Below are 13,903 nucleotides of genomic sequence, written 5' to 3' on the forward strand. Positions count from 1 at the left end.
AATCTTAAAAAAGCCTCAAATATTTAGACCCATTTAATTCTAATGTAAGTTTACTTTTATTAAGAAAGCATTATTCTAAAAAAAATAAAAATTCTAGTAAGATCTACTATGTAAATATAAATGAGAACCTTTTTCTCTAAGCACTTTTCATGCTCTGGGATTTACTAAGGCTTATTCCTTTCCTCTTAATAGGAATTAAGTGTTCAAGGAATTAACAAAGAGCAGTTCTATTGGATTTTGGGAAAAGAGGCTATTTGGGGATGCAGGAGCCAGTGTGCCTGATCTACGCCGCTGAACATGGTGACCAGCACAGTTTTACCACCACGCCCCATACATCCAAGAAAGAACTGGCGTAACTATGACTGATGTGTAGAGTATAAGACTTAAAAAAAACTCCTAACAGTCCACAGCTGTGTGTGTAACATACTCGGGATGTTGTAATCAGGGGCTCAGTTAAGTGGGTTAATTGCAGAAAGAAGAACGAGCCAGTGCCAGATACCTACACAAATCAGTTGGCATGTTTAGACAACTACCTGCAGAAGGAGACACCTCTTATGCCTATTTCCAGTAGGCGCCCAGAAACACTCACATGCAGCCTTTTAGTGTTGAATCAGACTTAGTACAAAATTTTCAGTGACACTGCCTCTTCCCCATACATTTTTAACTTTCAAACGACCAGGGTTTTAATTTCGTCATGTTGCCTTAAAAAGACATTTAGGTATTTTACAACTGGTAATCCCCATTCCTTGCCGCCTTTGAGCCTTTAATATTTCACAGGAGGAGCAGTTTTGTTAGTGTACCTCCTTAATAGCACAACACAATTAGGGAATTAAGTTTTAATTTCCCTTTTCATACCTACCCTACCCATAATGTTTCCCAGGGTATACATGGTCATTTACTTTGAGAGAAAGATAGTTTAATACAATCCTATTTGTTATATTCTAGATGTGTGTACAATACTTGTGCTTTAGCAATACTTATTAAAAGGGGAAGAAGAGAAAAATAGGCTCTTAGAACATTTTTATCCTTTCCAATAAAAAAAAAGTTCAAATAGTAGCAGCTTTACCATAAAAATGGATTATGGCTTTTATCACTTAATGCTGGTTATTTCAATTTTCCTGCCAGTAATAACAGGATAATAATGTGTTGATACAGCACGAATATAATAATTGGTGATTTTAGTGATTTTTTATTACTGTATTTTTAAAAATATACCTACCCTTGAGAATGACCTAATTGAAGTACTTTCTGAAAGCATGATTTAAGTGTATGCTGGGTCTGCCTTTAAATTCTCCCAGGAGAATTAGTAACAAAGACAGCATGACAAGTAGGGTGTTCTTAAAGCTATGTAGAATAACAACAACTTACAACATTTTAAGGCAACCCAAATAATCAGTGCAAATTTTGCTTCAGTCTAGAATTTTCCCTGATAGTGACCCCAATTCTTCCATATGCTGAAAGGCAAGAACACTGTTTTGTTATGTTATGTGGAATTATGTAGGATAAAGGCATTCCATACAAATGAAATACCCAATCATAAGCCATTTAAAACTTGAGATGGCAATTTTAATTACCATCAAGAGAAGTAGACTCGATCTCTGTGAAATCAATGCCCAGAGAGAAATCCTTTCTGAAGACCAAAATGGGAAATAAGAGACATTTTGGAAATGGGTTTCGTCATGAAGAGAGAACTTACTAACGTAACTTTCTCTTCATCTGCTGCTGCTCCTCCTCCCGTCCGGAGAGGTGAGATTCTCTAGGCGGAGCAGATACTGTCTCTATGGTGACAGTCCTTCCTCCAGTACCTTCCCTCTGTTTTACAGAAAATCAGAGCATTTAACCTCCCTGACGGAGTTTCCTATCGTAGGCAGTGTCACCTGTATAGATCTGGGAGGTTTCAGAATCGCACCCGTGGCTGGAGAACCAGCTGATTTCACTGAAGCGGAAGACAACTGAGAAGCAGTTTTCTGGAACATGCCTCTTTACATGGCTAAGGGACAGGAATCGTGCTCCCGGATACTTAAAGCTGCCGCTTCCAATAGCCTGCCTTCAGAGCCATTTAGAAACACCAGGCATTATTTTAAATATGATGGGAAATGACAGGAAAAGTGTGAGGACCCCACACAGTCTTCTGGGTCAAGGGCATTTATTATTCATCCCCTTTCGAGAACCTCTCCTCTGTTCCTTGAATGTAACGAATGGTCCGTGATTTGGGAAAGGTGCTGTCTTGGGAAGTACTGAGGTGACAGATGCTAGATTTCACTGGGCTGAAAAACTATGCGAAGTTTCTGAATATAGCAGAGGAGGGTCAGCAGGGTAGGTCAGCTCTACCCGTGTTTTCAACATATCCGCTTATCACTGAAGCGTATACGTTAGTGCCCTGCTGAAAAGAGTAGCACATTTTCGGTGACATTTATGAGATTCTTTGAGATAACAACTGTCTGGACCGTAAAGAACTCGAAGGAAGGAACCAATTACCTTGTATGTAGTCTGCTGATTCTCTGCTACATTATAACTTTTAACACTGGAGTTGTAACGGGCTTTCTAGATGTCAACTGTATTTGGAGTCTTCCAGGTGTGAAGCTCAGCATCTGCACGACCTGAAGAGGTAAGGATCTGAAGAATACTTAAGTCCAAGCCTTAAACAACCGTTAGACCATGTACTGTATACTTTTAAAGTGAATTATGCATAAAAGTCCGTGCAAACTACAAACATTGCAATAACATTCTCAAAAAATCCTAGTATATATTTTAGCATTATTAAGTTATATAAAATACATCTTTATAAAAGTACAGAATTCTTTTTAACGTTTAAATTATACCCACTGAAATGGGCAGCCAGGCTCACTTTTTAGTACTAAAATAAGGTTTTCTCAATCTAAATTATTGCTTAGTCCTATGGAGCCATTAGAAACCTGTAACAAATAAAAATCAATCAAGTCCTATTTCTTAAGGAAAAGTGCCTTAAAAATTCAGCTGTCATTCAGTTAGTCTCTTTGAAGCTCTTCACTTGAGGAATCTTCCATAGAGTTGTTGACTGATGCTACCCGTGGCTTGGTTTGTCAGGATCCAAAGCGGAGTCTGGTTGGAAAGTTCCCACTGGTGCCAGGAAGCTGTTAGTCTGTTGTCCCCAATCATAGTAGTCTGGAGTAAAACTTAAAAAGAAAAAAACAGATAGTATAATGTCTCAAGTCACCAAACTTTCTACTGATGACATGTCTATTTTAGATGGATAAAACTGGGATTTTGTATAAACTGTAGACAATCCCAGTTTTTTTAAAGTGGCTTCTTTTTTTTTTTCTTTTCAAGGTTTTATTTATTTATTTGAGAGAGAGAGCGCACAAGCGAGCACAAGCAGAGGGACAGGGAGAAGCAGGCTCCCCGCCGAGCAGGGAGCCCGATGCGGGGCTCGATCCCAGGACCCCGGGATCATGACCTGAGCTGAAGGCAGTCGCTTAACCGACTGAGCCACCCAGGCGCCCCTTAAAGTGGCTTCTTGGAGCCCACGTGCAGTGGCTACAAGTTCACCCACAAAGATTACTGAACTCGGGACGCCTGGGTGGCTCTGTCGGTTAAGCATCCGACTCTTGATTTCGGCTCAAGTCCTGAGCTCAGGGTCCTGAGATAAAGCCTCGCGCTGGGCTCTGCGTGCGGAGCCTGCTTAAGATCCTCCCTCCCTGTCCCTTTCCTACCCCCACTCGCGCTTGCTCGCTCTACAACACACACAACAAACCTGAACTCCACAGAGCCCAGAAGCATAGTATTACTAGAACCATAAGCCAGTCACTACGTGTAACAAAATATTTTGCCAACAAATTGTATCTGGTACCTCTGGACGGGTAACTTCTGTGCATCCACTTTATCATCCGTATCGTCAGTAGTATCAGTGACTACCTGCTTGGGCTTCTGTGAATTAACACCTATAAAGTGCTTAGAACAGGAGCTTGATACACAGTAAGCGTTCACTAATATACATTTTATTATTCTCCTCCTGCATGTAGTGGAAGAGGGGGCTTCTTCCACCTAGGGGGTGAGGGCGCTCAGCTCCATGCTGCCTTTGGCAGGTGAGGGGCTAGGGCTGCTCCCGCGGGCTCTGGAAGGACGTGCAGTGGGGGCACTGGGTAAGAGAGCAGCGGTAGGGGTGAGGCCCCGAACAACTCTGGAGCTCGGGAAGTCCGTGTTTACTGGCTCGCTTCCAGACTTCTGTGTTCCTCACATCTGCTGGCGTGGTCTGTGGAGTGCTGCTTTTTCTCTTCCCCCCCGAGCACCATCTTTTATTCTGTCTGGTGCCCTGCTCCCTCGGGCACTGAGAGAGCAATATATCCTCCCAGCTTCTCCTCCCTTTTCCTGGCCCCCAACAAGGGCTCTTTTCCCGAGCTCTTTTAAAGTTTTCCAAGGACATTTACTGTTGGTAATAAGGAGTAGAAAAAGCTAGGCTGTCTTCTCTCTTATCATTCCACCCGGGATTGGGGGGTAGTTTATATTAAAATGTTAATGATTGCCTTTAAATGCACAATGGATTGCCAACAATAAGCTTTCACTTCCAAGAAACACAGCTCCGCACCAGGTCCTGGGAGCACAAGCACAGAGCGGAGGGGGGCTCAGTAAGCACTAGGGTGGCCTTGTTGCTTCTCTCACCCCTGCTGGCCCCGAGGGCCCAGATTCCCTGGCAGGAAGAGGGGACGTGATGATCCCTGGGCCATGGCGGGTGGCTGAAGCATCACAGGAGAGGGAAGGGAACCCCGGGAGCTCCCACCCCTCCTGTCTGCCACACCGGTAAGGAAGCAGAATCCTGGGCGTGGGGCTCTACTCTGGCGGCACCTTGTCTCTCATCGTCAGGGGCTTCTCCATTTCCTATGCGCCTTGCACTCCCTCCGACTCCAGGGTTTTTATGGAAGCGTTTTCTCTTGGACTGAATCGATTTCACTGGTGCAGTCCTCAGCCTCCTAACCGTGCCTTTTACCACGAACGAGGGTCTTACCTTCCCTGAAGTCCCTGAGGGGCAACGCTCCAGGCAAGGTCATCCTCACTGTCATATCTTCGAGGGTTGTCAAAGAAGTAAGATCTGGGACTGAACCCGTGGCTGGGGACCATTCCAGGGCCGGTCTACAAAGACAGTTAATTGTTCAGTATTCCTCTAGACAAAGATAAACAAGGTCTCTCTTGCTGGAGACTGAAGATGCCATACTCATCTGAAAGGAGGACGTACCTGTTCGACTACAGTGTTCATTTTAGTTGCTTTTATATTTAACTTTTCTCAGTATGGACAAAAGCTTCTTTCAGAGTTCTCTCTGCAGCAGTGAATTTACCTTGTTTTAATCCCTTACTAAAACACTAGACAATGCCCAAAGTAACCAAATTAGATATAAAGCTGTATAGTAATGTGGATATTTACAAGCCAAAATAGTCATGATAGTGATCAAATAATTTTGAGAGGGTTTGTATCCAGTTTCCATATCCTGCTTCTATAATCATTTCCTCCTGTTTCTGTCCTCAAGCAGAGTTCACCATTCAAAAAATTTCAAATGACTCGTTTCAAGTAAGCAGAAGATTAGAACTGTATTATATGGCAAACCAAAACTGGCATAAGATCCAGAATTTGTTTGCCATCCCTGTACCTATCATCAGTGCTCTATTTTAAACAAGAGTAGGAAACAGGGTTGCTTGCCATCTCATGAGTATTTATATGTAAATTCCTCCTTTTCTAGGACTAATCTAGCCAAATAACAGGAAACAAAACCTAGATAAGGTGGGATGCCTTAAAATTTATTATTTGTAGCAGTTCAGGAATGTCTACGTAAAAGAATGAAGTTGGATCCTAACCTCAAAATGGATCAAAGACCTAAATATAAGAGTAAAAACTATAAAATTCTGAGAAGAAAAATACAGGAACAGATCATGGCGCAGGATTTGGCAAAGGGTTCTTAAATATGATACCAAAAGCATGAACAACAAAAGAACATAAAATTCATCGAAATTTAAAACTTGAAAAGATACCATCAAGAGAGTGAAAAGACAGCCACAAAAAGGGAAAAAATATTTGCAAAATCACTTTATCTGACAAGGGACTTAGATCTAAAATACATAAATAACATAAAGAACTCTTAAAACAATAAAAAGACAACTCAATTTAAAAATGGGCAAAAGATCTGGAGAGACATTTCTCCCAGGAAAAGATACAAACGTCCAATAAGCACATGGGAAGATGCTTGGCATCACTCATGATCAGGGCAACAGGCACACCCATCCAGGACATCTAGAATCAAAACGTCCATAACAAGTGCTGGGGAATCTGTGGCGGACCCAGACCCCTCCTGCCCTCCTAGCGTGAGCGTAAAATGGCGCACCCACTGGGGGCAACAGTTGGGCAGGTTTGTTTTGTTTTTAAAAGTGTAACCTCCACTTCCGAGAAGATGGCAGAGTAGGAGGACCCTGAGCGCACCTCATTGCACTGATACAACTGGATAACACATCCCAGAAAAGGGCCCGAAGACTGGCAGGACCACCTCCACAAGTACAGGTAGAGAACCGGACCCACAAGTGAGGGCAGGAAGAGCAGAGACGTGGCTGGGAGCTAAGGGGCCGTGGCTGTCTGCACGCCGAGGGGGGAGATAAACAGATCCTCACACCAGGGGGCCTCCGAAAACCGGCCGGGCCAAATTTCCCGAGTTCTTACAACCAGCTGGAACTTAAAGCCTGGAACTTCAAAAATCAGCAGGCTCAGTTCCCAGAGAGGCTGGAGGGGGAGAGGAAACCTCTTAGAGAGACAGCCCAACAGACCGACTGCAAAGGTGCGGCCTGGAAGGGCAGTTTGAAAGATGCCTGTGGCAGATGGGAGAGAGTTATTTACTGATCTCAGAGCTTGGACCAGAGGGACAGATTTCCCTGAGAGACTCCTCCAGGAACAAAGGAGCTCGCCCGCCCAGCAGAACCAGAATGGGGCCCAGCATTCATTACATAACTTGCTTCCACCGCGGCCTGCCCCCTGCGGCCGGGCCTGCCTCAGTCCTGGTGCCGGGGTTCCCCCTCCCCGGAAGGCCTTTGCAACCTTGCCAACGTGGTGTGACCCTACTGTGTGTTTTGCAGGGCCTCGGTCCTGGCAGCAGCAACGGGTCACCCCCTGTGGAGGATGCTCGCTCCCTGTTAAGACTGCACGCCCTGCCTGCACATTGCAGAGTGGCCCTGGCCAGCCTGTCTCCTTGAGGCTGTGGGTCACCTGTGCAAGAGGACGGGCATGCAGAACGTGCGGGCACCACCCATCCCGCTCACACGCTTTACGGAGCAGTCCGGGCTGGCCCGGGACTGGGCAGTGGGGGCACCACCCCTCTGTAAAAGGACCGTGCCATCTTGTCAGAAGCGTGCACCCCACCTACTACTTTCAAGAGCTGGATAGGCAGCTGACTATCCTAACAGAAACAGACACAGAGGACTAGACAAAATGAGCAGACCGAGGAATATGTCCCAAATGAAAGAACAGGACAAAACCACAACAAAAGACCTAAGGGAAACAGAGATAATATGACTGATAGAGGATTTAAAGTAATGATCAGAAAGATACTCACTGGACTTGAGAAGAGAGTAGAGGACATCAGTGAGACCCTTAACACAGAGATAAAAAAGAACCAGTCAGAAATAATAAATGAAATTTAAAATACACTAGATGTAATACGTAGCAGGCTAGAGGAAGCAGAGTGATGGAAAGCAATCTGAGCAGGTGAGGAAAAAAATTATGCTAAATGAGAATAGACTTTGAAGCTCAGTGACTCCATCAAGCATAATAACCATTGCACTTTAGGGATCCCAGAAGAAGAAAGAGAAAAGGGAGCAGAAAATTTATTTGAAGAAATAATAGCTGAAGCCTCCCTACTCTGAGGAAAGAAACAGATATCCAGATCTGGGAGGCATAGAGATCCCTCAAAAAAATCAACCCAAGGAGGTCCACACCATGACACATAGTAATTAAAGTGGCAAAAAATAGTGATAAAAAATGTTAAAAGCAGCAAGAGGAAAAAGACCGTTACATGCAAGAGAAACCCCAAAAGGCTATCAGCTGCTTTTTCAGCACGAACTTTGCAAACCAGAAGGGAATGGCATGATATAGTCAAAGTGCTAAAAGGGAAAAGCCTGCAGCCAAGAATACAAACAATCCTAAAATTTGTATGGAACCACAAAACCCAAATAGTCAATGCAATCTTGAAAAAACAAAACTGTAGGTATCACAATTCCAGACTTCAAGTTCTATTACAAAGCTGTAGTAATCAAAACTAGGGTACTAGCACAAAATACATAGATTAGGGCGCCTGGGGGGCTCTGTTGGTTAAGCATCCGACTCTTGGTTTCAGCTCAGGTCATGACCTCAGGGCTGTGAGATCGAGCCCCGCATCAAGCTCTGCGCTCAGTGCGAAGTCTGCTTTAGAGTCTTCCCCCTTCCTCTCCCTCCCTCACTGCTCCTCCCCTGCTCATGCGTGCTTGCTCCCTTCTCTCTCTCAAAAAAATAATAGACCAATGGAACAGAACAGAAAATCCAGAAATAAATCCACAATTATATGGTCAATTAATTCCAACAAAGAAGGCAAGAATATGCAATAAAAGTCTCTTCAACAAATGATATTAGGGGGTGCCTGGGTGGCTCAGCCATTAAGCGTCTGCCTTCAGCTCAGGTCATGATCCCGGGGTCCTGGGATCAAGCCCCACATCGGGCTCCCTGATCAGTGGGAAGTCTGCTTCTCCCTCTCCTACTCCCCCTGCTTGTGTTCCTGTTCTCTCTCTGTCAAATAAATAAAATCTTTAAAACAAACAAAAACAAATAATAGGAAAACTGGACCACTTTCTTACACCATACACAAAATAAACTCAAAATGGATTAAAGACCTAAATGTGAGACCTGAAACCATAAAAATCCTTGAAGAGAGCACAGGCAGTAATTTCTCTGACACTGGCCATAGCAATGTTTTTCTAGCTATGTCTCCTTTGGCAGGGGAAAGAAAAGCAAAAATAAACCATTGGGACTTCATCAAAATAAAAAGCTTCTGAACAGCGAAAGAGTCAACAAAACTAAAAGACAACTTACTGATTGGAAGAAGATATTCAAAAATGACACATCCGAAAAAGGGTTACTATCCAAAATATATAAAGAATTTTTACAACTCAACACCCCAAAAAACAAATAATCCAATTAAAAAATGGGCAGAAAACAGGAACAGACATTTCTCTAAAGAAGATATCCAGATGGCCGACACATGAAAAGATGCTCAACATCACTCATCATCAGGGAAATGCAAATCAAAATCACAATGAGCTATCACCTCACACCTGTCCAAATGTTTAAAATCAACAACACAAGAAACCAGTGTTGATAAGGATGTGGAGAAAAAGGAACCCTCACCCACTGTTGATGGGAATGCAAACTGGTGCAGCCACTGTGGGAAACAGTATGGAGTTTCCTCAAAAAAATAAAAACAGAACTACTCTACAAATCCAGTAATTGCACTACTGGGTATTTACCAAAATAATACAAAAACACTAATCTGAAGGGATACACGCACCCCTATGTTTATAGCAGCATTATCTACAATAGACAAACTATGGACACTCAAGCCTGAGTGTCCACTGATGGGTGAACTCGATAAAGAAGATGTAGTGTACGTATACAATGGAATATTACTCAGCCATAAAACAGAATGAAATCTTGCCATTTGCAATGACATGGATGGAGCTAGAGAGTATAATCCTAAGTGAAATAAGTCCGAGAAAGACAAATACCATGTGATTTCACTCATGCAGAATTTAAGAAACAAATGAGCAAAGCAAAAACAAAAACAAAAACCCAAAAAACAGACTCAATTATAGAGGAGAGAGGGTCACCAGAGGGCAGGTGGGTGGGGGAGGTGGGTGAAGAGAACTGGGAGCACACTTACCTTGACGGGCACTGAGAAATATATGGAAGTGCTGAATCACTATATTGTACACTCGAAACTAATACAACACTATATGCTAACTACATTAGAATTCTAAAAAAGAGGTTCAACATAGAGTTACCTTATGACTTAGCAGCTGCTCTCCTAGATATGTACCTAAGAGAAATGAAGACTTTTTTTTAAAGATTTATTTATTTGAGAGAGAGAGCGAGCGCGCGCATGCTTGTGGAGGGTGGAGGGGCAGAAGGAGAGGGAGACGATCTCCAGCAGACGCCCCGCTGAGCAGGGAGCCCGACACGGGGCTCGATCCCAGGACCCTGAGATCATGACCTGAGCCTAAACCAAGAGTCCGATGCTTAACCAACTGAGCCACCCAGGCGCCTCTGAAGACATGTTCACACAGAAACCTATACGCTGATGTTTATAGCAGCACCGTTCCTAAGAGCTAAGAAATGGAAACAAGATGGGACACATCCGTACAATGAAATATGATTCAGCCATAAAAAGGAATAAAGTAGTTATACATATTACAACATGGATGAACCCTGAAAACTTTATGTTAAGTGAAAGAAGCCAGTCACAGAAAACCAGACACTGTAAAGTCCCATTCCTGTGGAATTACAGTGTAGGGAAACCTACAGACACAGATGAATAGTAGCTTAGGGGCCGGGGGAGGGGAAGTGATAGCTAATGGGTATGGGTTTCTTTTTGAGGTGATAAAAAAATGTTCTCAAAACTGGGGTGATGCTTGTACATATCTGAATACACCCCAAACCACTGAACTGTACACATGACACGGGTGAATTGCATGGTATGGGCATTCTATCCCAATCAAGCCGTTCAAGCAACAATAAAAAATATGGAGATTCTCAAACTTCACAGTGCATTCAAATGACCTGGGGTGCTTCGTATTTAAAACGTGAATTCCCAGAAGCAACCCCGGAGATTCTGATCTCGGAGTCAGTCCTGACACCAAGTGCCCTCAGGACTCCGATGTGGACGGCAGAGAGCCACACTTTGAATACAGTCATATCGGCCTAGTGCTGCCGGGTGGAGAGGCTTGTTTACACCGACCGAATTATGGATCCAAATGGTAGAGAACAGTTTAAAGAAATTCCCCACCTGCAATGTGCTTTTTTTTAAAAAGTCAATGACTAGGAGTTGGGTTATAAATTCCCCCCCCACACACACACCCACGCTAAGGAATATTAGACTGTTTTTTTTCCTCCAAGCAATTATAGGAATTACAGATAGCAATAAGATTATTACTGAGTCATACAAAGTAGCAATTTAGTTTCTCCAAACCTTATGCCAAAGATAGCCACAGCATAGCACAGTAATTAACATTATGGACTCGGGAGCCAGACTGCCTGGGTTTGATCCCAGCCCTGTCTCTGCCAGGCCACGTGATCTGGAGCCTGTCTGCTCATCTAAGCGTGATAACAGTTTCTATCTCAGAGGCTGAGTGTGAGGATTAAAGAACAGAATATATTTGGGGCGCCTGGGTGGCTCAGTCGTTAGGCATCTGCCTTCAGCTCAGGTCATGATCCCGGGGTCCTGGGATCGAGCCCCGCATTGGGCTCCCTGCTCCGCAGGGAGTCTGCTTCTCCCTCTCCCACTCCCCCTGCTTGTGTTCCTTCTCTCGCTGTGTCTCCCTCTCTGTCAAATAAATGAGTAAAATCTTAAAAAAAAAAAAAAAAAAAAACAGAATATATTTAAAGTGCCTAGCGCATGGAAGCACTCTACAATGCTTGGCTGATTTTACCAAATTGTGCAGGTGCAGACGGCCTAAGGCTAGTTTACGAACACTGGTGCTTCCCCAAGCCAAATCTGACACCCACATTCCCTGCTAATGAGAGTTCCTTCATGAGTAGAAACGGGAAAATGTTTTTCTATTTAGGATTATGCATCCCTCCCGCTGAAGTCACTTCCTTGTAAATTAGGAGGAAAGATTGTTGAGGGCATGAAGAATCATTTTAATTCACCACTCCGTTGTTGTAGATGAGCACTTATCCTCAGTGTGGTCCCTAGATCTTTTCAGGCATCTGCAAGGTTGTAACTATTTTCACGATTAGTGATTAGCGTATTAAGATGTGACTTGCCTTTTCCATGGTCTCAACAGCAGCACGAATGGTGCGAAAGCCTGTTGCTCGGGCACGTGATCAAACAGTGGCACCAGCCGCCTGGCCACAACTGTGGTCACCACCACTACACAAGTCAGTTAGAAACCGTTTCACTTAAGAATGTCTTTGGGGGCGCCTGGGTGGCTCAGTCGGTTAAGCGTCTGCCTTCGGACAGGGGCGCCTGGGTGGTGTCATCACTTAAGCACCTGACTTGGTTTCAGCTCAGGTCGTGATCTCAGGGTCATGAGATCGAGCCCCACATCGGGCTCCACGCTCAGCGGGGAGTCTGCTTGGACTCTCCTTCTCCCTCTGCCCCTGCCCACCACCTGCTTACTCTCGTTCGCTCTTTCTCAAAAATAAATAAGTGTTAAAAAAAAGAAAAAAGAACGCCTGTGACAAAGCAATCCAAGTTATTAGTTTTATTAAATCTCGGTCCTTGGGCCTGTCTTTTTAATATGTTAGGTGACAAAATGGGAAGTAAGCATACAGCACGTCTGTTGTGAGAAAGCTTGTTTTCAGGGAGAGACCCCGTACAGCCGTTTGAGTTGTAGCTACCTTTTCTCATGCAACTTCACAACTCAGACAAACCATGCTTTTTCGGACATGGGTGTTTGGCATACCTTGCCTTGAAAGTAATTGAACTGTCAGACAGGTGGACAGTATTTATCATTGATTAAATTTGAGTTTTTTTTAAGCAAAAATGAAAGCTTTGGAAAACTGGTATTCTCCCACCATGAGCTTGATGGCATCCCAGTACTTAAAAGATTTTCCTGAAATGATCAGTGGTGATATTTAATAAGTGAATTTTAGCATTCGGAAGATCTGCATAACTCGGTAAACCAATATTTTCCAAGTGACCAATATAAAAGGTGTGTGTGGGTAAAAGATACATTTAAAGTGCAAGATAAACTGATGGATGTTAATGTTTGACAATCTGAGGAGTTTATTGGTATGGTTTTAGATTTAGACTTTTAAGAAACCACAACTTGTTCACTTTTGATGCATATCAAAGAAAAATATCCACAATTATGTTAAAAGGTATTAAATTACTGCACTTTACTGCAAATATCTATTTCTGTGAGGCTGGGTTTTCTTTACATACTCAACCAAAACAATGTATCACAACAGATTAAATGCAGAAGCAGATAGAACCCAGCTGTCTTCTATTAAACCAGATACAAAAAATCTGAAAATTTTGAAACAATTCTACTCTCCTATTTTGTTTTGGAAAATGTTCTTTTCTCAGAAAAAAAAATTATGGTAACATGTAATGGGCTTATTTATAGTGAATTATATTTTTTAAAATTTTAGACACACATACACACACATCTCCAAATAAGAGCTTTTGCAGGTCCTCAATAATTTATCAGTGTAACCCCGAAGAGTCAAAGAATCTTGAAAAAGAAGAACAAAGCTGGAGGCATCATGCTCCCTGCTTTCAAATGGTATTACAGAGCTACAGTAATCCAAACAGTATGATACTGGCATAAAAACAGACACAGAGATCAATGGAGAAGAGAGCACCCAGAAAGAAACCCACACTTACATGGTCAAGTACTTTACAACAAAGTAGCCATGATTACATAATGCGGAAAATGACAGTCTTTTCAATAAACAGTGTTGGGAAAACTGGACAGCCACATGGAAAAGAATGAAATCGGGCCACTATCTTATAGCACACACAAAAATTAACTCAACAAGGATTAAATACTTGAATGTAAGAACTGAAACCATAAAACTCCTAAAAGAAAACACAGGTGGTAAGCCAAGTGAAGCCACATCAAACGAAAAAGCTTCCACACAGCAAAGGAAACCATAAACAAAATGAAAAGGCAACCAACTGAAGAGATGTTTGCAAATCAT

The 13,903-nt window shown here is 43.0% G+C and overlaps 1 protein-coding gene across 1 annotated transcript in view; it reads right to left on the bottom strand.

Annotated features, from left to right (window-relative positions):
• Positions 1 to 1,173: 1,173 nt before the first annotated feature.
• GPR137B (G protein-coupled receptor 137B) overlaps positions 1,174 to 13,903 on the bottom strand; it is a 46,907-nt gene continuing 34,177 nt past the window's right edge. Inside the window, 2 exon segments of the mRNA XM_027596157.2 lie at positions 1,174 to 3,155; positions 4,982 to 5,106. Coding sequence (XP_027451958.1) covers positions 3,044 to 3,155; positions 4,982 to 5,106 — 237 coding nt within the window. The 3' untranslated portion in view covers positions 1,174 to 3,043.

Source organism: Zalophus californianus, chromosome 15 (genome assembly GCF_009762305.2).
Source record: "Zalophus californianus isolate mZalCal1 chromosome 15, mZalCal1.pri.v2, whole genome shotgun sequence".
NCBI lineage: Eukaryota > Metazoa > Chordata > Mammalia > Carnivora > Otariidae > Zalophus > Zalophus californianus.